Source organism: Mytilus trossulus, chromosome 3 (assembly GCF_036588685.1).
Source record: "Mytilus trossulus isolate FHL-02 chromosome 3, PNRI_Mtr1.1.1.hap1, whole genome shotgun sequence".
NCBI classification, from domain to species: Eukaryota; Metazoa; Mollusca; class Bivalvia; order Mytilida; family Mytilidae; genus Mytilus; species Mytilus trossulus.
The window spans coordinates 53197753-53222788 of NC_086375.1; the positions used below are offsets into that span (position 1 = coordinate 53197753).

At 32.3% G+C, this 25036-nt stretch overlaps 1 protein-coding gene across 2 annotated transcripts; it reads left to right on the plus strand.

The window, feature by feature from the left end:
- The first annotated feature begins 3545 nt into the window (after window positions 1-3545).
- On the plus strand, window positions 3546-20649 carry LOC134711828 (uncharacterized). 2 transcript variants are annotated; one of them, XM_063572748.1, is made up of 4 exons: window positions 3546-3574; window positions 7269-7452; window positions 18496-18582; window positions 19660-20649. In XM_063572748.1, the coding sequence occupies exons 2-4, from the start codon at window positions 7287-7289 to the stop codon at window positions 20286-20288; spliced, it is 882 nt and encodes a 293-aa protein (XP_063428818.1). In that variant the 5' UTR covers window positions 3546-3574; window positions 7269-7286; the 3' UTR covers window positions 20289-20649. The 2 variants fall into 2 exon arrangements, with proteins under 2 accessions (XP_063428818.1, XP_063428817.1); XM_063572747.1 differs by lacking the exon at window positions 3546-3574 and adding an exon at window positions 3668-3762 and having other exon boundaries at window positions 19660-20648.
- The last annotated feature ends 4387 nt before the right edge of the window (window positions 20650-25036 follow it).

Sequence of the window (25036 nt, forward strand, 5' to 3'; positions counted from 1 at the left end):
TTTTGGTTCTTCCCTCGCCGGGATTCGAACCCATGCTACTGTGATATCGTGACACCAAATCGCCTGCACTGCAGCCGTCCCGCTAGACCACACGACCACCTGGGCTCTCAAATAAAAGAGCTTTCGGTGGCCATATGTTACCTTTCCACGTCAGTTTTAATCTAGCGGCGTACTACAGTACATGATATATAAGGCATGAAGATGTTATTGTTACAGATCAGCTAAATTATCTATAGTAAAGGATCCTACAAATTAATGTAAGATACAGTCACAGAAAATAATTATATTCATAAGTACACTGACTCAGACGTACTTATGAATATAATTATTTTCTGTGACTGTATCTTACATTAATTTGTAGGATCCTTTACTATAGATAATTTAGCTGATCTGTAACAATAACATCTTCATGCCTTATATATCATGTACTGTAGTACGCCGCTAGATTAAAACTGACGTGGAAAGGTAACATATGGCCACCGAAAGCTCTTTTATTTGAGAGCCCAGGTGGTCGTGTGGTCTAGCGGGACGGCTGCAGTGCAGGCGATTTGGTGTCACGATATCACAGTAGCATGGGTTCGAATCCCGGCGAGGGAAGAACCAAAAATTTGCGAAAGCAAATTTACAGATCTAACATTGTTGGGTTGATGTTTAGACGAGTTGTATATACATTATGTACACAGCCATGTATCACCATCATTGATGGCGATCCGATGGATACATCTGTTGTAGGGTTGTCACTGACTCAGACGTACTTATGTATATATATATATATATATATACAACTCGTCTAAACATCAACCCAACAATGTTAGATCTGTAAATTTGCTTTCGCAAATTTTTGGTTCTTCCCTCGCCGGGATTCGAACCCATGCTACTGTGATATCGTGACATCAAATCGCCTGCACTGCAGCCGTCCCGCTAGACCACACGACCACCTGGATATATATTTCTTTGAAAATGTAACCTCTTAGAGATAAGCGTTTATTTATCAGTCTGGAGCCTGTAACTCAGTGGTTGTCATTTGTTGCTGTATATATTATTTGTTTATCTTTTATTGTTTTGTACACAAATCTTATTTCTCGTTTGAACTGTTTTAAATTGTCGTTTCGGGATCTTTCATAGCTTGGTATGCTGTATGGGTTTTGTTCATTGTTGAAAACCATACCATGACTTATTGAGTCTGTTGATTATTTTACCGTTATTTTGGTCTCTAGTAGAGAGCTGTCTCATTGTCATTCACACACATCTTCTTATAATTTACACAAATTGATCTATTTTTATGTTGCATAATTATAAACTCATTCTAGCTGTTCTAAATAAATTTTGTGATGGCTATAATTATCTTAGACATCATCTATTTTGCGGATCGTAAATTTTAAGAATAATGCTAGGTTCTTTTCATTCTTCTCAAGAAGCACCTGTACAAAGTATGTCACATATAAAAACAGGAACAAATCAGGATTTTTAAAATGAAATCTCAACTGACGATAAATTGTGCCGTACAGGTGTCGTCTATAATGATATTTCTTGACGGGTACTGGTTGTCAATAGATTTTTTGGATAATGGGTAAAATAAAGATATGTTCCGAAACGGCGCCGAATGGGACTCTTGTGGTTTTGTACTCAAAATTCAATTTTGTACGGACAAAAGTGACTTTTGTTCAACAAAAATGAGTTCAGTTTAACAAAATTTGTATCATACTACAAATTTAAAATTTTGTCATACAAAATTATCTATCAGCGGACAAAAGTCACTTTTGTCATAACAAAATTCAATTTTGTTACACAGACTTGACTTCTGGTTGTACTAATTTGAAAATTGAGCGACAAAAGTCAATTTTGTTTTCAAATTAGTTTAGTTTGGTTTCTGTGAACTAATTTGCATACAAAATCGACTTTTGTTACACAAAATCGACTTTTGTTAAACAAAATCAACTTTTGTTACACAAAATCGACTTTTGTTACACAAAATTGACTTTTGTTACAAAAAAGTGACTTTTGTTACACAAAATTGACTTTTGTGAGACAAAATTGACTTTTGTGAGACAAAATTGACTTTTGTGAGACAAAATTGACAAAATTGACTTTTGTGAGACAAAATTGACAAAATTGACTTTTGTGAGACAAAATTGACCAATGTGAGACAAAATTGACTTTTGTCTCAACAAAATTGACAAAATTGAATTTTGTCTCAACAAAATTGACAAAATTGAATTTTGTCTCAACAAAATTGATTTTTGTCTCACGAAAGTCAATTTTGTCTCACGAAAGTCAATTTTGTCTCACGAAAGTCAATTTTGTCTCACGAAAGTCAATTTTGTCTCATAAAAGTCAATTTGAATTTTGTCGTCACAAAATTGACTTTTGTCTCAACAAAATTGACAAAATTGAATTTTGTCTCAACAAAATTGACAAAATTGACTTTTGTCTCAACAAAATTAACAAAATTGACTTTTGTCTCAACAAAATTGACTTTTGTCTCAACAAAAATGACAAAATTGAATTTTGTCTCAACAAAAATGACAAAATTGAAAAATTGAATTTTGTCTCAACAAAAATGACAAAATTGAATTTTGTCTCAACAAAAATGACAAAATTGAATTTTGTCTCACAAAAGTCAATTTTGTTTCACAAAAGTTAATTTTGTTTCACAAAGGTCAATTTTGTCTCACAAAATTGAATCTTATCTCACACAATTGACTTTTGTGATTTAATTTCCATATCAGGTAACAAAAGTCAATTTTGTATGCAAATATGTTTGTATGCAAATATGTTTATATGCAAATATGTTTATATTTGCATACCTTTTAGACAAATATGAATTTTGTCTACAAAAATGAATTTTGTCTACACAAATGAATTTTGTCATCACAAAATTGAAGTTCTCACAAAGCAAGTATGTAGCACATAGTTTTGTAAGACAAAAATGATTTTGTTATGACAGAATTGAATTTTGTACAAAACCACAAGAGTCCCATTCGGCGCCCCGTACTTTCAACATCTTTTACTTTTTTATTTTAAACTTTGAAAGTTCTTCTTGGAGGGTAATTAAAAACAAGTTTCTATATATGTATACGCATGTTATTTCTAATACTGTTCATTGTTTTTAATTGACTTGCTACATATACTGTTCCTGTACACATCTCACAAGGCAGCTGTTGATAGTTATAATAAAATGGTATTTTTAATATTTACTGGTTAAAACAATATTTTGAATGTAGTCAATGTTTAAAAAAAAAAATTCCATGGAGTTAAATAAAAAGAATACAACCTGGCAGTGTGGGACTTTAAATTATGCTGGCCCCCAGGATCAACAAAATATTTTTAAATTGTAATGTTAAATGAACACCGCAATATTTAATAAGAATAACTGATTTAATACTCAGTAACGAAATTTAAAAAAATGTGGTGTTTAGTTAAATTGGTGAACTAGCGTTTTTTCTAATGAGTTTATATATATACACATATGTTATAATGTATGAATATTTGATAATTAAAAACTAAGCATTTTGATCTTTGGTTAACACTACATATAATATTGAAGAAAAGAAATACAAAATTTTTACCGACTGTACGTATAATTTACCTGTCACAACCAATGTCGATTTACCTGTAAATTGATGAAAGGTCTTCTTCGTGTGTATGTTTTTTTGCTACAAACTTTAATCATCATATTAGAGTTTGTCTTTGTATTTGAATGTTTACGGAAGTGTTATTTAGGTCAAAATTTAGTTCGATTTTGATTTCAAGTTGTCTATCGTAAGTATACGATTTAAAGAAAAGCAATTGCATACATGAAAGAAAGGCTATTTGTCCCATTAGGAAATACAGGTCCGTTGTATATTGACACGAAATATTTAATATAACAAAGAGATAGGGAATGATAAACAAAACAGCTGTCAGCTATTGAAAATTCTCTTATTTAAACTGTTAAACTGTCAACTGTTAAACTACAGATCACTACAGGCTATATATATATATATATGGAACCCAAGTTTAATAAAGTGCTAGAATGTAAAAGAGGGACGTAAGATACCATTGTCAATCTCATAGATTGAATTAAATCTGACAACACCATGGCTAAAAATAAAAAAGAAAAACGGACAAATAATAGTACAGAAGACACAACATAGAAAACTAAAGACTAAGCGACAAAACCCCATCAAAAACTGGGATGATCTTAGGTGAGCAGATCCTGCTCCACATTTAGCACCTGTCGTGTTGCTTATATTATTGCAAATCTGGTAAATGGTCTAATTCGGTAGGTCACATTCGTGAAAAGGGAAGGGTAAAGTAGTTTCGACATAAGGAACACATCTGTGAAACGGATGTTCCATAACAGTCAACTACCTCGTGATGGGCGGCAATCGCACACATACTATCAAACCCGACATACGAGCATGTCAAACTTGTTCACTAGAAAGATTTTTATTCAGATAGCCTCATCCTAATAAGTTGAAATTACACATAACTACAAATTAATGTTTTAAGGGTAGACTGCCGAAATAGTTTATTTAAAAAAACGATATTCACATCATGAATCTTGATAAAATCATTGCTATACACATAAGGCAATCCCTTTGATTTCGCCCGTCTGGAGGTAAATACATTTTGTACCTTGCTTTAGAAAAAATATTTATAAAAAAAATACCGAAATCAAAAAAATACACCATCCGGTTAGAATCTGGGATATTAAATTCGATGCCTCGTGTTGAAAGTGCCTCACTCTCTGCAGACGAAAGAACTATCACATCAACACGGTAACCTACCTTATGATTACACTGATTGTTTAATGTAGATTCCGATCTGCAAATGGTTATTATTGTATTATTCAAAATATTTAAACAAAGATCATTTTTGTTTCTTTTTAGAATAGTTTTGTTTAAATGAACCATTTAAAAGGAGGTAACTCTTTTAGTAAAAAAATATACTGGACTAATAGGGATTTTTTTTCTTTCTTACTTGTAGCAAGAAAACAATTTCGGTGACATCATTTTTCTTCTTATTTTCTTAAAACATATAATATAACCTAGATAACCTATCTTCTCACAATTTTTTTCAAAATTCTATCTCATAGATTATTTTTTATGCACACAAATGGGTTTTTTCATGAACAATCTAACCACATAAAGACAATTTTCAACGACTCATAGCTTGAAAAAAAAGCACGGTGACACATAGTATTTATCATATTTTTGAAAAAAGCATAGTAAAATCTTCATTTTGGCAAATTATAAGAAAATTCTGCCTCAAAAAGTTTATACTCATGATCTACCTGAAACGTTTTCGTACTGAATATGTCTGAAATATTGTTCACTGAACGTAAACATACACTGAAAATCTATCACATACATCATTCTCATTTTTGTAAAACACTGCGCACTTTCCGACAAACCTAGATATTATATTTGATAATTTATTTTCATGTTTTGTGATTGTCTTAGCTCTATTCAATATGTCAAAATTTACGTCAAAATGTACGTCGCAAGATACTGGTATTACTTTAATAACTTACTCCACCAATTTTTAATTTTGAACATTTTTCAGTATAAATTAAAACAATGCACTGTTAATATGTTCTATTCGAATTAGAACATGGCTTTGTACCCAAAGCTAAAGAAGAACGTCATATTCTAATATGACGTTCTTCTTTAGCTTTGTGTACACAGCCATGTTCTAATTCGAATAGAACATGGGCTGCACGTGATTGACGTCACAATTGAAATTGCAACGTGAAAGGAATTTTGAACAACGCCAGAGATCAAAATGGACATTTTTGTTGGTGTTGCTCGCTAGGAAATTAAATAAAAAGCATTCTAAAAGTAAGTTAAATGTTTCTGTTCTTTTTTTATTGATAACCTGTTGAATTATCTATAACGTTTTTGTTCATCAAATCAAAATGGCGACATTTCGAGCGTCTACTATAGGTCCGCTTCGAAGTACAAAAGTTAAAAATATTCCTATTAGAATCGAAATAATTCTATCATGCCATGCTCTATGCTCATTTTAACATGGGTAGGCATTATATTTGTGAACATTTAATACCTCGCTAACGCTCGGTATTAAGATATTAACAAATATAATGCCTACCCATGTTAAAATGAGCATAGAGCATGGCATGAAAGAATTATTTCTTAATTAGAATTGTTCTTCTTTAGCTTTGAGTACAAAGCCATGTTCTAATTCGAATAGAACATGGGCTGCACGTGATTGACGTAACAATTAAAATGACAACGTCAGATGAATTTTGAACAACGCCAGAGATCAAAATGGAAACTTTTGTTGGTGTTGCTCGCTAGAAAATTAAATAAAAACATTCTTAAAGTAAGTTTAAATGTTTGTGTTCTTTTTTTTTTAAACTGTTGATTTTTCTATAACGTTTTTGTTCATCAAATCAAAATGGCGACATTTCGAGCGTCTACCATAGGTCCGCTTCGAAGTACAAAAGTTCAAAATATTCCTATTAGAATCTAAATAATTCTATCATTCCATGCTCTATGCTCATTTTAACATGGGTAGGCGTTATATTTGTAAACATTAACGCTCGATATTAAGATATTAACATTTCATCTTCTCCAGAATTGACGTAAACAATGACATTTTTCTTACCAGAATCACAAACGTGTATCAATAAACATTTGAGGTAGTCTCAATGTTTAATATCATGACTAAAGTCTGTTCAGCATCAACTAAGACTATTACGCTAAACCTTCTTCCACATAATGTAACTCAATCTCTTATACATGAAAACAAATGATAGTTTATGTTGAAAAATGGCAAATAAATAAAGAACATTTTAGTCTTAGATAAAGGATCATTTTGATTAGCTGTTATTGGCTTTGAACTAGCTTTCAGTAATTGCGAGTACTCTCGGAATTGTTCCTGGTGTCTTATTGTTTTAAGTAATGAGGGATGGATAAGTACTCTGCCACGTCCGATCTGTGTTTTTGTTTGATGTTTTTCTTATTTATATCTATCTGATGAGTAAAGCCTTTTACAACTGATTTTTTTAGTTTTTTCTTGTGTTGTGCTGTTACACCACTGGTCCAGGTTATCGGGAGGTGTAAAAGCGCACACACATGTTTAACTCCGCCACATTCTTTATGTGCCTGTCTTAAGAAATGAGCTTAAAGTTCAGTGGTTGTCAATGGTCCATTTTTGTCATATATATTACATCGACATCATTTGCACTTTGGTTGATAGTCGTCTCATTGGCAATCATAACACACAACTCCTTATTTCCTTATTTTTATATCTATCTTCAGGTTAATACAACTGCTGTAATGGCCTTTCCAAAGACGGGTAGTAATTTCATGGAAAATTACGTTGAGCAAAGATTGACCACAATTCACAACACTAGTGAACAATCGGTGAAAAACTACAAACAAAAAGTGGTAACCTTCTTTGTTGGATTTTTTATCATCATCACTCTACCTTACATACATTTAGGTAAGTCTTTCTCTGCCTTACATACATTTAGGCAAGTCTTTTTTCTACCTTACATACATTTTTGTAAGTCTTTATATAATCAATAGTACTAGATTGAAGTTGAAACATCTTTAGATAGTTTTTGTCGATTCTGCAACTTTTGTTGCAGAAAGCTCGACATAAATTATATATCAATATACTAAATAAATAAATGATTGGGAAAACGTTAAAGTAATAAAAAGTCAAGAGAATTTCAGAACGCAATTTGGTTCCGAACAATATCTATCACGCTTTGTGCATGCAGACTCCACGCGGCCTTCACGTGATTTTACTATTTTTAGAATAATTGCATAGTAACCAAATGCACTTGATTCAACCTTTACTAATAATGCAACATTTTTGACCTGGTCGTGATTAATGTCCTATAATAAGAACCCATGCAGCTTTCACCTGATTCTCTATTTATAGAAAAATGTCAGAGTAACCTGTCCATATGAACTTGATTGATTCTTATCATGTTATTTATATGGAGCGCCTAAATAAATATCTTATTAACAGAATTTGTAGTGTCAGAAGTTAATTTATATTTATTTATTTATGGCATCTTAAACTGTAAATGCATACTATACGCTGTTATACCCCAATATAAAAAATAGAACAAAAATAAAGAATACAGACCAATGACATGATAATGGGAAGCATACAGAAATTCGCGACTTCCATCGAAACAGTCTTTAAGCAACAGTTGCTATTAGCTCATTGGTGAAGGTCGAAAACGCTTCATTTTACATATGTTTTAGAGCAACTTCTAAATATAATGCATTTGGTTTCGCTCATTGTTGAAGGCCGTAAATGCCTCACTTTTCATATTTTTAAAACAAATTCGAACTAAATGTAATGCATGTGATTATTCTCATAGTTGAAGGCCGCAAATGCTTCACTTTTCAAATTTTGCTGTGTCCATATCAACGGCAGCCATTTTGACCTTTTTTTCAAAAACGTTTCACTTAAGTCTAATATTCTGTCAGAACATGCTACTTTTACGTTGTTCCCCCAAAGGTTTCACTTTTTTTTGCTGCATGCAAACTCCAAGCAGCCTTCACTTGATTTTCAGAATTTTGAGATTGAAAAATCCCGATGTATCCGAGTATTTAAGAACAATCCCGAAACAACCGAATGAACTTTCGTCAGGCTTTATTATATATCAATATACTAAATAAATAAATGATTGGGAAAACGTTAAAGTAATAAAAAGTCAAGAGAATTTCAGAACGCAATTTGGTTCCGAACAATATCTATCACGCTTTGTGCATGCAGACTCCACGCGGCCTTCACGTGATTTTACTATTTTTAGAATAATTGCATAGTAACCAAATGCACTTGATTCAACCTTTACTAATAATGCAACATTTTTGACCTGGTCGTGATTAATGTCCTATAATAAGAACCCATGCAGCTTTCACCTGATTCTCTATTTATAGAAAAATGTCAGAGTAACCTGTCCATATGAACTTGATTGATTCTTATCATGTTATTTATATGGAGCGCCTAAATAAATATCTTATTAACAGAATTTGTAGTGTCAGAAGTTAATTTATATTTATTTATTTATGGCATCTTAAACTGTAAATGCATACTATACGCTGTTATACCCCAATATAAAAAATAGAACAAAAATAAAGAATACAGACCAATGACATGATAATGGGAAGCATACAGAAATTCGCGACTTCCATCGAAACAGTCTTTAAGCAACAGTTGCTATTAGCTCATTGGTGAAGGTCGAAAACGCTTCATTTTACATATGTTTTAGAGCAACTTCTAAATATAATGCATTTGGTTTCGCTCATTGTTGAAGGCCGTAAATGCTTCACTTTTCATATTTTTAAAACAAATAAATGATTGGGAAAACGTTAAAGTAATAAAAAGTCAAGAGTATTTCAGAACGCAATTTGGTTCCGAACAATATCTATCACGCTTTGTGCATGCAGACTCCACGCGGCCTTCACGTGATTTTACTATTTTTAGAATAATTGCATAGTAACCAAATGCACTTGATTCAACCTTTACTAATAATGCAACATTTTCGAATAATTCTCTAGAAAATATTTCAATAGGTTCTAAAATTTATACACACTGTAGTTATTAATAGATAAATAAAATAATATCTTGTACCCTTTAATACATCCAATCACAGCGTTCTTAAGTTGACTTCCTACGCCCTGTCTTGGGTATACAAAAGGCCAACCTAATGCTGGGAAAATGTAATACTACCGTTTTCCCTATACATCAAACATCATGAAATTGAATATTTTGTCCAGAACTATACGAATGAAAATTATAATAGATCCAACTTTTATTCAGATTGTACTATAAAGAAACCGAAGTTTTTTTTCTCGATTTATTTACATAAACTTATTAAATCAGCTGCAGGATTACTATTATATGTAGACCTTCATTGCATAAAACAATGGAAATAACATTGTATATTGATATAAACGATCAAACTTGTAAATAAATAAATAAATAATCTTTATTTCAAGAGGATGATCCCATCAGTTAAAACTAATCTTCCTGAGAGTCCTCAAAATAATAATAACATAGTTATAAGTACAAACAGAATTATAAAGTTATATTATACACAATATACAATTGTATTGAAATAATAATGAAAAGGCATATTAATTTGCACAATTGATGAAAAATTTGTAACATTTTGTTTTAAAAGATACAAGTGTATCACTCATTTTGATTTCATTTGGTAATTAGTTATCAAAAGTACCAGGATTATAATTTTATACGCCAGACGCGCGTTTCGTCTACATAAGACTCATCAGTGACGCTCAGATCAAAATAGTTAAAAAGCCAAACAAATACAAAGTTGAAGAGCATTGAGGACCCAAAATTCCAAAAAGTTGTGCCAAATACGGCTAAGGTAATCTACTCCTGGGGTAAGAAAATCCGTAGTTTTTCGAATAATTCAAAGTTTTGTAAACAGAAAATTTATAAAAATGACCATATAATTGATATTCATGTCAACACCGAAGTGTTGACTACTGGGCTGGTGATACCCTCGGGGACGAAACGTCCACCAGCAGTGGCATCGACCCAGTGGTGTAAATAGTTATCAAAAGTACCAGAATTATAATTTTATACGCCAGACGCGCGTTTCGTCTACATAAGACTCATCAGTGACGCTCAGATCAAAATAGTTAAAAAGCCAAACAAATACAAAGTTGAAGAGCATTGAGGACCCAAAATTCCAAAAAGTTGTGCCAAATACGGCTAAGGTAATCTACTCCTGGGGTAAGAAAATCCGTAGTTTTTCGAATAATTCAAAGTTTTGTAAACAGAAAATTTATAAAAATGACCATATAATTGATATTCATGTCAACACCGAAGTGTTGACTACTGGGCTGGTGATACCCTCGGGGACGAAACGTCCAACAGCAGTGGCATCGACCCAGTGGTGTAAATAGTTATCAAAAGTACCAGAATTATAATTTTATACGCCAGACGCGCGTTTCGTCTACATAAGACTCATCAGTGACGCTCAGATCAAAATAGTTAAAAAGCCAAACAAATACAAAGTTGAAGAGCATTGAGGACCAAAAATTCCAAAAAGTTGTGCCAAATACGGCTAAGGTAATCTACTCCTGGGGTAAGAAAATCCGTAGTTTTTCGAATAATTCAAAGTTTTGTAAACAGAAAATTTATAAAAATGACCATATAATTGATATTCATGTCAACACCGAAGTGTTGACTACTGGGCTGGTGATACCCTCGGAGACGAAACGTCCACCAGCAGTGGCATCGACCCAGTGGTGTAAATAGTTATCAAAAGTACCAGGATTGTAATTTTATACGCCAGACGCGCGTTTCGTCTACATAAGACTCATCAGTGACGCTCAGATCAAAATAGTTAAAAAGCCAAACAAATACAAAGTTGAAGAGCATTGAGGACCCAAAAATCCAAAAAAATGTGCCAAATACGGCTAAGGTAATCTACTCCTGGGGTAAGAAAATCCGTAGTTTTTCGAATAATTCAAAGTTTTGTAAACAGAAAATTTATAAAAATGACCATATAATTGATATGCATGTCAACACCGAAGTGTTGACTACTGGGCTGGTGATACCCTCGGGGACGAAACGTCCACCAGCAGTGGCATCGACCCAGTGGTGTAAATAGTTATCAAAAGTACCAGGATTATAATTTTATACGCCAGACGCGCGTTTCGTTTACATAAGACTCATCAGTGACGCTCAGATCAAAATAGTTGAAAAGCCAAACAAATACAAAGTTGAAGAGCATTGAGGACCCAAAATTCCAAAAAGTTGTGCCAAATACGGCTAAGGTAATCTACTCCTGGGGTAAGAAAATCCGTAGTTTTTCGAATAATTCAAAGTTTTGTAAACAGAAAATTTATAAAAATGACCATATAATTGATATGCATGTCAACACCGAAGTGTTGACTACTGGGCTGGTGATACCCTCGGGGACGAAACGTCCACCAGCAGTGGCATCGACCCAGTGGTGTAAATAGTTATCAAAAGTACCAGGATTATAATTTTATACGCCAGACGCGCGTTTCGTTTACATAAGACTCATCAGTGACGCTCAGATCAAAATAGTTGAAAAGCCAAACAAATACAAAGTTGAAGAGCATTGAGGACCCAAAATTCCAAAAAGTTGTGCCAAATACGGCTAAGGTAATCTACTCCTGGGGTAAGAAAATCCGTAGTTTTTCGAATAATTCAAAGTTTTGTAAACAGAAAATTTATAAAAATGACCATATAATTGATATTCATGTCAACACCGAAGTGTTGACTACTGGGCTGGTGATACCCTCGGGGACGAAACGTCCACCAGCAGTGGCATCGACCCAGTGGTGTAAATAGTTATCAAAAGTACCAGGATTATAATTTTATACGCCAGACGCGCGTTTCGTCTACATAAGACTCATCAGTGACGCTCAGATCAAAATAGTTAAAAAGCCAAACAAATACAAAGTTGAAGAGCATTGAGGACCCAAAATTCCAAAAAGTTGTGCCAAATACGGCTAAGGTAATCTACTCCTGGGGTAAGAAAATCCGTAGTTTTTCGAATAATTCAAAGTTTTGTAAACAGAAAATTTATAAAAATGACCATATAATTGATATTCATGTCAACACCGAAGTGTTGACTACTGGGCTGGTGATACCCTCGGGGACGAAACGTCCACCAGCAGTGGCATCGACCCAGTGGTGTAAATAGTTATCAAAAGTACCAGGAATATAATTTTATACGCCAGACGCGCGTTCCGTCTACATAAGACTCATCAGTGACGCTCAGGTCAAAATAGTTAAAAAGCCAAACAAATACAAAGTTGAAGAGCATTGAGGACCCAAAATTCCAAAAAGTTGTGCCAAATACGGCTAAGGTAATCTACTCCTGGGGTAAGAAAATCCGTAGTTTTTCGAATAATTCAAAGTTTTGTAAACAGAAAATTTATAAAAATGACCATATAATTGATATTCATGTCAACACCGAAGTGTTGACTACTGGGCTGGTGATACCCTCGGGGACGAAACGTCCACCAGCAGTGGCATCGACCCAGTGGTGTAAATAGTTATCAAAAGTACCAGGATTATAATTTTATATAGTAAACTGTTCCATATTTGAGAACCTGAATATGTAAATGTTTTCTTTAAAGAAAATGTTTTTGGTTTTGGAAGATTTAATAGTTTTTCATCAGCTGAACGTAAGTTATAGTTTTGATTATTAGTAAAATGAAAATTTTCTTCTAAATAGTTAGGAACCATGCCATTAACTGATTTAAATACAAGTATTGCCTTTTGGTATTGAATTCGTTTTTCCACATTTAACCAGTGTAAACTTTTAAACAATAAACTGGATGATGTCATTATGTCAGCTTCTACTATAACCCTAGCAGATTTCTTTAATAACTTATTAAGTTTATTTATTCCACTTTCACAACAACTTCCCAATATATTGCAACAATAATCAAATAATGTCAGAATATAAGCATTAAAAAAGATAATACGTATATGCATAGGTAAATATTTTCTTATCTTTTGTAATAAATTGATTCTATTTGATATAGTAATTGACATTTTATCTATTTGCTGATTCCAATTTAAGTTTTTGTCAATATATAAACCAAGTAGTTTTTCACAATCTACATTTTCTATTTGTTCATTTGAAATATTTATATCTAAACTGTTTCCAGCTAGACAAAGCCTTTGTTTTGAACCAATAATCATTGATTTACACTTTTTGGCATTTAATTTCATACAATTTTGCAAACACCAGTTTTCAATAACATGAATATCATTTTGAAGGTTAGAAGCTAACTGAATTACATCATTACCTCTACAATGTAATGTAGAATCATCTGCATATAAATCTATTAATGAATGTTCTATATTAAGGGGTATATCATTGATATATAAAATAAATAACAGAGGGCCCAGGATAGAACCTTGTGGTACACCAGTTTTTATGCATTTAGTATTAGACATGACGTTATTGACCTTAACTTGTTGGCTTCGTTCAAACAAGTATGACTTAAACCAGTCGAGTGTACTATTTGAAACATTATAATATTCAAGTTTTTTCAATAAAATTATATGATTAACCAGATCAAAAGCTTTCTTTAAATCTAAAAATATAACTCGGTTTATCTCTCCATTATCTTTATTTGCTAAACATAGGGATAGTGATCCGGCGGTGTCGGCGGCTACGGCGGCGGCGTTAGCTAACTTCTTAAAAGCTTTATATTTTAGAAGGTTGAAGACCTGGATGCTTCATACTTTGTATATAGATGCCTCATGTTACAAAGTTTCGGTCAGTCACATGTCCAATGTCCTTGACCTCATTTTCATGGTTCAGTGACCACTCGAAAAAAAAAGTTGAGGTTTTTGTAATGTTGAATTCTCTCTTATTATAAGTAATAGGATAACTATATTTGATATGTGTGCGTACCGTGCAAGGTTCTCATGTCTGTCGGACAGTTTTCACTTGACCTAGACCTCATTTCATGGACCAGTGAACAAGGTTACGTTTTGGTGGTCAATTCCATATCTCAGATAATATAAGCAATAGGTCTACTATATTTGGTGTATGAAATAATTGTAAGGTGTACATGTCTAGCGGGCAGATGTCATGTGACCTTGACCTCATTTTCATGGTTCAGTGGTCAAAGTTAAGTTTTTGAGTTTTGGTCTTTTTATCTAATACTATATGCCGTAGGTCAACTATATTTGGTGTATGGAAATTTTTCATGATCTTTATGTCAGTCGCGCGTGTTTTATTTGACCGTGACCTCATTTTCACGGCTCATTGCACAGTGTTAAGTTTTTGTGTTTTGGTCTATTTTTCTGAAACTATAAGAAATGAGGTCAAGTATATATGTTGTATAGAAGCATTGTTAGCTGTACATGTCTGCCTGGCATGGTTCATCTGACCTTGACCTCATTTTCAAGATTCATTGTTCTTTGTTTAGTTATCTTGGTTAATGTTAAGTTTATGTGACAGTTATAATAAAGCTTTATACTTAGGACTATCAACATAATATCAATGATTAGTATAGAAGGCGAGACATTTCAGTGTGTGCACACTTGTTATATTTCTTTGTGGTTTTCTTACTATATTTTGTATCTCATTGACGTATACCCACACCCCCTTGTACATATCAATGTTAATTATCGGACTTTTAGAATATGAACATCTGGGTGCAATGCAGGTTACTACATATATGAACAAAGGAACATTGATATTTTAATTCGGTATTTGTCTCCCTGTTTTTTAAAGAAATTAAAATGACCCCCTTAAATTCGATCTAAAAATATGGGGAATAGATATTCAAAAAGTCGTTATAATTTCCATTAGTTCTAAAACTAATCCAAATCATATTTCTTTTATTCGGATATTCTTAGATACATTTCTTTTTTGGCAGAAATTACCAAAAAATGTTTTAACCATCTTTCTGAATTTAAAACACTGATCTAAATTTTATGTTGTAAACAAAATATAATAAAAGTTTTTATGTTCAAGCTAAAATGAAAAATAAGGAATAAGAAACCTTTCATTTTTCCTATTTTGAAACTACGATGTTTGTACAAAGTTTAACTTTTTCGTAATTTCAAGGCAGATGAATGATTCGGGGTATGGGGGCTAACATGTCGTCACGCTAGTATTGGACACAGTATCGTGTTTTAGCTTAAAATAGTCAGTGTGGTATGGGCTTTGCTCATTGTTGAAGGCCGTACGGTGACCTATAATTGTTAATGTTTGTGTCTTTTTGGTCTCATTGGCAATTATACCACATCTTCTTTTTTATAATATTGTTTTTAGTCTCGCTACACTCGGCGATATATTTTTTAATTTGATAGAATAACGCCCCTTTAAAATATAGGAACCGCCCCTAAAGGTAAAAATAGATTTGAACTGTGCAGATTATCTGAGGTAATCCGGATTATAGCACAGTAAGAACAAAGAGATTTTCCTCATGTAATGTGTTAATGATATTTTAATTCGGTATTTGTATCACCTGAATGTTAGCCCATAGAGAATAAAAGAATATATCATAAACTTGGGGATAACTATATTCTCCATATTCAAACTCTTGAATGAAGAGGAGCACCATTGGTTTCCATTGGTAAGCAGATTGTCTCCGCAACCACGTCCTCCTACCGTTACACGTATGTTATCAATGAATAAAACCATTAATTTGATGATCAGTACCAGGAAATTTTTTGTTTGGATCAGACACCTTGTTTTGTTTTTACAAAATACGATTTATCCCTTCCTAAAACAAGATGGTGTTGGTCATTTTTTAAGAAAGCCTGACCAATTCATCCAGTCTGTCTATAAGTTTATCCAGTCTGTATATAAGTTTTAAAACGAGGAATATAAGGGTAAATAGTAGAGAAGTTAACTGTTGTCTTTCTATTACACGAACGAGGAAAGAGCCTTAGAATATAAATACTTTAGCAGGTCTCTTTGAGGTTTCGGTATCAACACATCGTATTCACACCGCGCATTGCTCGGAGTAAGTAGTAAAGTACTTTAACCGGAAAGCCCAGATTCAAAATCAATGATAAAGTCAAAAGTTTAGGAAAATATTTCTTTGAATTAATTGATGCATGGACATTGAGGGACTTTGATAAATCTCAAATCAGGCCATTGATTTTTATATTTCTCATTTCCTGTTACTTTGACATTTTATAGCATATTATGGTTTTCTCATTGTCGAAGGTCGTACAGTGCTTAAATAGTTGTGAACATCATATTCCTTTGGTTTCTGGTGAATAGTGGATACATTGGCAATCATACCTCATCTCATTTTATAATTCTCATATTCTTAACATTATATGTGGTGTTTTCCATGATCATTGAGATTGTACAATTTGAAGATTGGTTCTATTTTAATTCAAGATTATTTGTTTTCTTTAACGATTTATTGTTTCATGATGCATACCAATTCTTAAAACAATTGATACTTTAGTGTTTGTTTTCAAAAAAAGAATAGTAGTGAAGTCACGACACCTAATAAACAGCAGCTTCAGAGAGAAATTAATTCCGTATAAAACCTGCTTTCACTAAAATTAGATATTTAAAATGTCATACAGCATAAAATCAAATTGTGCAGATTGTTTTTGAATTAAACCAATTGCTGCATTTCAAATTTCTTAAACTATTAAGAATATGACATTTTCAATTTCAATATTTTTGTTGTTTCATCTTTCAATAATTTGTTTTTATTTGTAGTTGTATTTATAGAGAGACACACGTGTCTCAAGCACATTGTCTCAAGTTGAAGAAAGTTGAATTATTACATATACTATTAGAACAAATGTTGACCGAGTATCATGTTAACTGTTTTAAGGTCTTATGTCTCTCCTTATGCTTTGATATTAGATTTTTTTTCTCTGTCTGTCCAGAATACAGATGTAGAAAACTAAAACTAAAGTTTAGGGGAAAGGATTTACTTATTGGTTGTTATTGTCATTTCAGTCTCCTTCAGTAACTGCGAGATCTCTTATGTTGGTTCTCTGTGCCATTTGTCTTTTTATTAGTTTTTCTTCTTCGTTCCAATAAAATAGTCAAAACATTTACAACTGATTTGTTATTGTTTTCTGATTTTTCTGTTGCATCACTATCCCAGGTATGGGGAGGGTTTGATACAAAACACCCCGCTACGTTATAAAATGTATTCTCATGAAACATAAAATTTGAAGAAATTGTGTGTTAAATAATTTTATGAATATTTAAAAAGCAATACGCATATCAATAACATATTCTGAATTTTAAAGAATGATCAAGTTCTTTGATGATTGATTATTTCTGAACATGATTCGAGTATAAATTTGGTGTTATAAAAATAATGAGGTTTTCACTTTTACATAAAATACGCAGAACTGACGAAAATATCTTGTTAAGCCTCTATATCTGACAACAATTTATTTTCTTGTGTCAAGATTAAATGACAGACTCTAAATTCTTTAAACATGTCTCGCAGACTAACTACAGAAATAATAAAATGCAAAAGGAGATGTCTGTAATAAAATGACACTGTTCAATTTCCTTGTTTGGAATTTTGACATTATTTTTTTTTTGCAAAGAGAAGAAGTATAAATCAACATTGTTTGATTTCTATCATTACATTTTCTTTACTTTGAATCATGTGATCACATTAAGAATGTTAGCTTAGGAAATGTTGAAACTATTTGGGGGAAAAGGATTTACTTATTAGTTGTAATTGTCTATTAACTATCCTTAAGTAACTGCGAGTTCTCTTATGTTGGTTCTCTGGCTTTTGTCTTTTACTAGTTTTTTTTTGCTTCGTACCAATCAAATGATCGTTTAAACTGAATTTCGTTTACTAGTTTTGAAAGCTTTTATTTTTTATGTGACCTATCGCTTCTGGTATTCACATTTGTTATTTTGGTAATTTGGTATTTTTACATTTTTCTGCGTTTTTACATCAAATGAATACCGCTACTCCTTTTTTTAATGACGAGACATTTCGTAAAGAGAGTGTTTTTCTTTCTTTGTTGCAGGCGTATTACATCGGCTTATTTTCCCAGGAAAGCCTAAGATAGATAGAAGATCTTGTAAAAATTCTTGTTTTGATACAGTTTTTAGAGGTAAGGAAGTTATTAAGTCTTGTTCTAATCACATATTTTGTATATTTTACATGTATATGATTCTGGGAAAATAGATAAAATTGAGAATGGAAATGGGGAGTGTGTCATAGAGACAACTACCCGATCAAAGCACAGAAAGCAGCTTCAATTAAGTTCATGCATGAAGTTCATTTAAGCCGACCGTGCGAGGGCTGTATATTCAGTCATCACGACCATTTATTGGGCGTTAATTCGTATCTGAAAACGTTATCAAACAATAATTATCATTTATTCCAGTGTCTAAGATAAGACCTAATTAAACAATAACATTGAAATTACAAAACACATAAGAGACTTGCACTGATCGTTCTGATTTCTCTCTTCGGATAGCAGAGACTTCTAAAATTAAATAATGTATAACATAAAGTAATAATTGGATCATTCTCACATTAAACCGAAATTGGGTATGAAATTATTTGATATACCGACAAAAGTTTCTAAGACCTTCATAGGTTCATTTTTGAGTGATGCGTCATCAGATATGTTCCTGATTAACCAATTTAGAGGCAAATTCCCAGTACAATTTCACTTATCCGAGTTATTGAGACTTAATTGTCCATTTCTCAAAATGAATATCTTATAAAAGCAATATAACAAATGAAACTTGACGTCAGCATATTATCATTTTATAAAACATTGTACTAAGTTTAATGCAGATCGTGATGCTTGCAAAATAAGTTTCGAATTTATGACCCAATACATGTAGCACTCAACATAAGAAAGTTCCTGTACCGACAGTTGTTAAATAAAGACAACAGCAGTATACCGCTGTTCGAAAGTCATAAATCGATTGAGAGAGAAAAAAATACGGGTTACAAACTAATACTGAGGTTATCCATTTGTTTGATATGTTTGAGCTTTTTTTATTTAGCCATTTGATTAGAGACCTTCTGTTTTGAATTTTTTTCGGAGTTGAATATTTTTGTAATTTTACTTTTCACTAAAAATACTCAACCGACAACAACTTCCTTATACATGTACATGCTTTTTATTGTTTATTCTTAATCAATGTAAAATTACAGAACTATTTTTTTGTAGGTATTTACGAGAGTCCAGGAAACTCCGGTTATAAACACGTATATTTTAATGTTACATGGCAAACTTATCGAATATGGATATTTACTGTGTTATTTATTCTCATGGCATATGAGAGTTTAAAGTACTTAGTTGGAATCATATCTAACAAGTCTTTGCGAAAATCTATGTTTGTATTGTTTCTTGCGAATGTATATCCCCATTATTATTCCTGGTGGTCATATTTCAGCTATTACAATGAGGATTTTTATGACTACTATAGTCATCATATGTTATTTACAATCACGGAAATTGTTGCAACGTGTTTGGTTCTAAACTTATGTGATAACAATAATCCGATTGTTTCCTGGAAGATTTTGGCAATTGTCAGTATAAATACGATGCATATTTGCATTGCTGGAATGGACCAATTCATTGCACATGTAATACGAGGAAAAGGAACAGATTTTCAAAATGTCAGAAACATAGCTTTAATGGTTCCGGATATGCTTCATGTTGTATTACCATTGCTGGTGTTGTTTATCCACGCTAAACAGAATAATAAACTCTTACGAGAACTCTGTTTTAAAGAAGAGGTTTTTCTGTGTGTTGTATTTATTTGTATAGGAACTTTGTTTGGGAAAATTCTATAGATATGTCTATTCTCGCAACAAATCTGTATTGAAGGATTAAGCATTTTTAAATGTTGATGTAAACCATCCTATCAATGAATACCGTTTAGTAACTAATGACTTATTTGATTTTGTTCTTTTGTTTTGTTTTTGTTCAATACATTTTTTTCTGTCATCAGAATGACAACTTATTCGTCGAGCGCAAAAACCTGAATAAATAACGAAAATAGATGTATTTAGGTTGTAATTTGCATAAACCTTTAACTGAGTTCAATAGACACTGTTAATCCGCTGTAAAATAAAAACACGGACAGGAATACATTTAACAGAATGAATATGGTGCTGCTCAATTTGCATCTTTTCCAATTAAATCTGTTCCATTGGACTCGTCAATAAATGATATACAATCCATTGTCTAGTTGTTTGTGAAATGACGGAATATTTTGTTATACTTAAATTCAATTATAGCATAGGTGTAGATATTTTGCATTACATTACGTAGTGAAGCAGTTAAATCCTCAAGTAAACTTTTTGGAAGGGAAATGGTAGAGCACTGACGAAATTGTTAAATTTAGCCACATTATGTGCGTGTACCAATCCAGAATTTTACAACTCAGAGGTTGTCGTTAATTTGCCTCTTCTATATTTTTATTTTGTTTTTTTTAGACCATGAATCAGGCCTTTGGGTTTCTCTTTTTTTATCACTTTAAACCTCATATAAAATTGAGAATGGAAATGGGGAATGTATCAAAGAGACAACAACCCGACCATAGAAAAAACAACAGCAGAAGGTCACCAACATGTCTTCAATGTAACGAGAAATTCCGCACCCGGAGGCGTCCTTCAGCTGGCCCCTAAACATATATATATACCAGTTCAGTGATAATGAACGCCATTCTAATTTCCAAATTGTACACAAGAAACTAGAATTAAAATAATACAAGACAAACAAAGACCAGAGGCTCCTGACTTGGGACAGGCGTAAAAATTCGGCGGGGTTAAACATGTTTATAAGATCTCAACCCTCCCCTGTACCTCTAGCCAATGTATAAAGTAAACGCATAACAATACGTACATTTAAAATTCAATTCAAGATAAGTCCGAGTCTTATGTCAGAAGATGTAACCATAGAAAATAAAAAAAATCTGTATTTCCCACTTCTGTAAATGGATGGGCACGTCACAGATTCCTTTCGGCTATTATATAGTTAGACATAACTAAAAACTTTTCTATTAAATGCAATGGTCTAGATGGAATCAACATTTCAATTGAGGTAATAATTAATCAGTTTGTTTCAAAAAATGGAAGGGCAGCATAGTTTTTTTCTAATGTTTAATTTTAACTTCCATGGAAAAATATTTAATCGTAAAACAGTATGGTTGCTAGAAATTATCAATGATTAATTTTGCAATGTGTTGAATTTTATCAATTTTATTGCTTTTGCAAAGAACAAATGTAGCATCTACCAATTGACATTTTTCATGTCGAAAAATAGCCATTGAAATAAACGCCGTCATTTATAAACAATTTATGGATTGTACTTTGAGTTTTCTCATAACGTAGTTGACTATTAGATTCTTTAAAAAAAATAATATGAACTGAGCACAAAATCCTTTTCTATCAGATGAAATAACGTTCCTTTTTTCAATTTAATTTTGGAATATTGTTTATTTAAGTATAGCTTAAATAATGGACCGACCAAAACTTGATTAAGTTTCACTTTTGAAAAATAAAACCATCTTGTAATTTTAACTTTTTTTTCAATAACAAAATACCCCAAAAAAAACCTGAAAGACCCCTCCACAGACTAAGGAAGACCACTGATTAATGCGACACCCTTTGATTGCAATTAGTAACGCACCCGATATCGCTTATTATGGAGTTCATGCGAGGTCCTCAATATTTCTTTATTGCCTTTATCTTTATATTCTGAATTGATTTGAGAAATTTTATCATCGGTTAACTTCTATCGCCTTTACCATACAACAAATATTCCGACAAAATCTTTATCTACAAACAGGAGTTGCATAAATTCAATATTGACGACTTTGTGGTACAATTTTCGGATTGAACTCTAAGAAGTTCCATATCAATCCAACAAGCCTTATTATAATCTGCGAATTTTTTTTTGTCAACAAGGCCTCAGGCCGTAAAACCTCTAAACTTGAAACATAACTCTACAAATACCAATGCATTTTGAAGACTGCTATGCCAGAAAGAATAAAACAATGGGAACATTAGACTTGTGTACCCTCTTCGTATGGATTTCGGGTGTGAGGGTTGATTCAAATTGAAGTAATAAAAAGCGCTGCAAGTCCATGAACATTCATACTACATCTACAAACGCAAATATATTGATGGTCTACCTCCATGAATAGTATAATGTTGTCCCAGAATACAGATAAACCCAAACAGTATAATTTTTATTTGTGTGTGAGGAATTGCATCTAATGTAAAGGTCTTCAAAGGGAATCAAGTATTGACAATTCACTTATGAAACCATTATCTCTAACTTACTAAGGAGAACATCCTTGACAATAAACAAACTCATCATAGATAACAGGACTAAATTTTGTATATACGCGCGTTTCGTCTACATAAGACACATCATTTATAGTTAGTTTTATTACACTATATTTGTTGTGTTTGTTGGATTTATATTTCAACAGACACCCGGTATTTAGGTTGGTACTAACTGTGCACCCATACCGACTGTCCAGTTTTTGTAACCACACTAAGCAGAATTCAGATAGAATATTCTCTTTATTCGTTTATTACTTATGACTATCCCTTTTGGCATTTTCCGCCTCTTTTACCATGAACGGACTTCATAAACAAGAGTATTCATGTGTTATAACTTTTTTTTGCCATTTGATAAATAACTTTCCGTTTTGAATTTTCCTCTGAGTTCGTTATATGTGTGGTTTTACTTTTTTCTCCATACACGAAAAATTCTCCTTCAGAAGAACGATTGAAATCTTCACTACATTTATGTTAAGTTATAACAAACATCTTTTTGTTGTCTTTAAAATGTATATATCAGAATAGTATTCTGATCTATTATATAACCGTCTCTCTTTCATTCCCGATTTTGACCTTTCGACAGAACGTGTATTCGATTGACCGGTGATTTAAGGAAGAGCAGGAGACGCTTACGCTGTCTAAATTATAATCCTGGTACCTTTGATAACTATTTACGCTGTCGATGCATCCGTATTGTCAACAAAAATTTACTTTATACAATACTGGGCGAAATAACTTTAAACTGGAAACATTGATATACTGTCGAATTCAGTCGAGTGTTGTGCCAGAAAAAAGAAGGGAAAAAAACGTCAAAGAAAACACTTACTGAGTATTCAGTTTTTGAATTTGCCATTTAAATAAGGACTTTTCGTTTTGAATTTTCCTCGGATTTCGGTATTTTGGGTTTTACTTGTTTCTTATGGATTATGATTGTTAACTTGTTGATAGAAACAGAAGAAAGGAAAAAGCTATAGGTCCACGAATTTTCATGCTTCACCTTTTTTCAAGTACCAAACTATTGATGTGCTATCTCCATGTAAATATTTAAAGACAGATAAACACAAACAATTTGATTTGTGTGAATGTATGTTAAATGCACCTGATATACAGTTTTTCTTAAGAGTGAATCAAATATTGATAATTCACTTATAAAACCATCATACACTCTAACGACACTGATTAAGGAAAACATTCTGAACAATTTATAGTCTGTACAATCAGCATGCATAGAATGTAGTGTGTCAATTACGGTAGACATGATTGACCAATAACACGTATTTGTTAAAAGATACTAGCAACATCTTTTTTGTGTTCTAAGATATTAACATACCGGAATAGTACTATGTTGATTAACTGAGTGTGTTCTATTCCTGATTGTGAAATTTTGCTGAATGAGTATTCGCTTGGCGGATGATGTAAGCGATAGCAGGAGACGCTTATGCTCCATTGGAAGTTTATGCGATTCTTTCAGCTTTGTTTGGAACCGTAGTTGTATCTTCTAAATCAATTTACGATGCTTGAACATCGATCAATTGCTATATCTTAAATACATTTGTGTATCGTTGCAATTTCATTTCAAAATGAAGAATTTGGTACTCCTTAACTCTACTGGACACCCAAAATGTAGTTAGTGTCTTTACGAAGAAAGTTATGTTATTAGGCTTGTCATATTCCGACAAATCTTGTTTCATAGTTATGTACCTCTAATTAAGAAGCAATCACTACATTTTTTTCAGAATCAATGCGACACGTCATACGTTAGTGGCGTTGTGAATCATTCGTGGATATTTAAAACCCCAAAGCTGTATAAGAAGACAAATTAAGTCCAGTTCCTATCCTTGTGCAAATAAACAAAACACATTTGACTTATCTGAACTTAAACTAGTATTACCTATTTACCAGTATAAACATTAAACGAGTTTGAAGAATTATAAGTTAAACTTTTTTTATTATGTTGAATTGCCAACAAAGAAAGAATTCTCTTTTTTTAGGAAGGTGCCAATCATATTTTGTACCAGTATTATTTGATTGAAACAAAAAGTTATCTCAAAAATTGACACCACCAACAACTGCAGGTACTTATGTTTGATTATAATTATTATTTTTCTTCTAGGATCAAAGGGAATATGACATAAGACTTTTCCAAAGTTGTATAGACCATATAAAATACAGCGGGAAAAACCACAATATTTATTTTAATAAACAAATGTGATATTAAGATACATTAATTCAAATAAAACAAATGT

Coding starts and splice junctions, on each gene's coding strand:
- LOC134711828 (XM_063572748.1), top strand. CDS start 7,287: ATGGCCTTTCCAAAGACGGGTAGTAATTTCATGGAAAATTACGTTGAG. Junction 7,453..18,495: donor TCTACCTTACATACATTTAG/GTAAGTCTTTCT, acceptor TCTTTGTTGCAG/GCGTATTACATCGGCTTATT. Junction 18,583..19,659: donor TTTTGATACAGTTTTTAGAG/GTAAGGAAGTTA, acceptor ATTTTTTTGTAG/GTATTTACGAGAGTCCAGGA.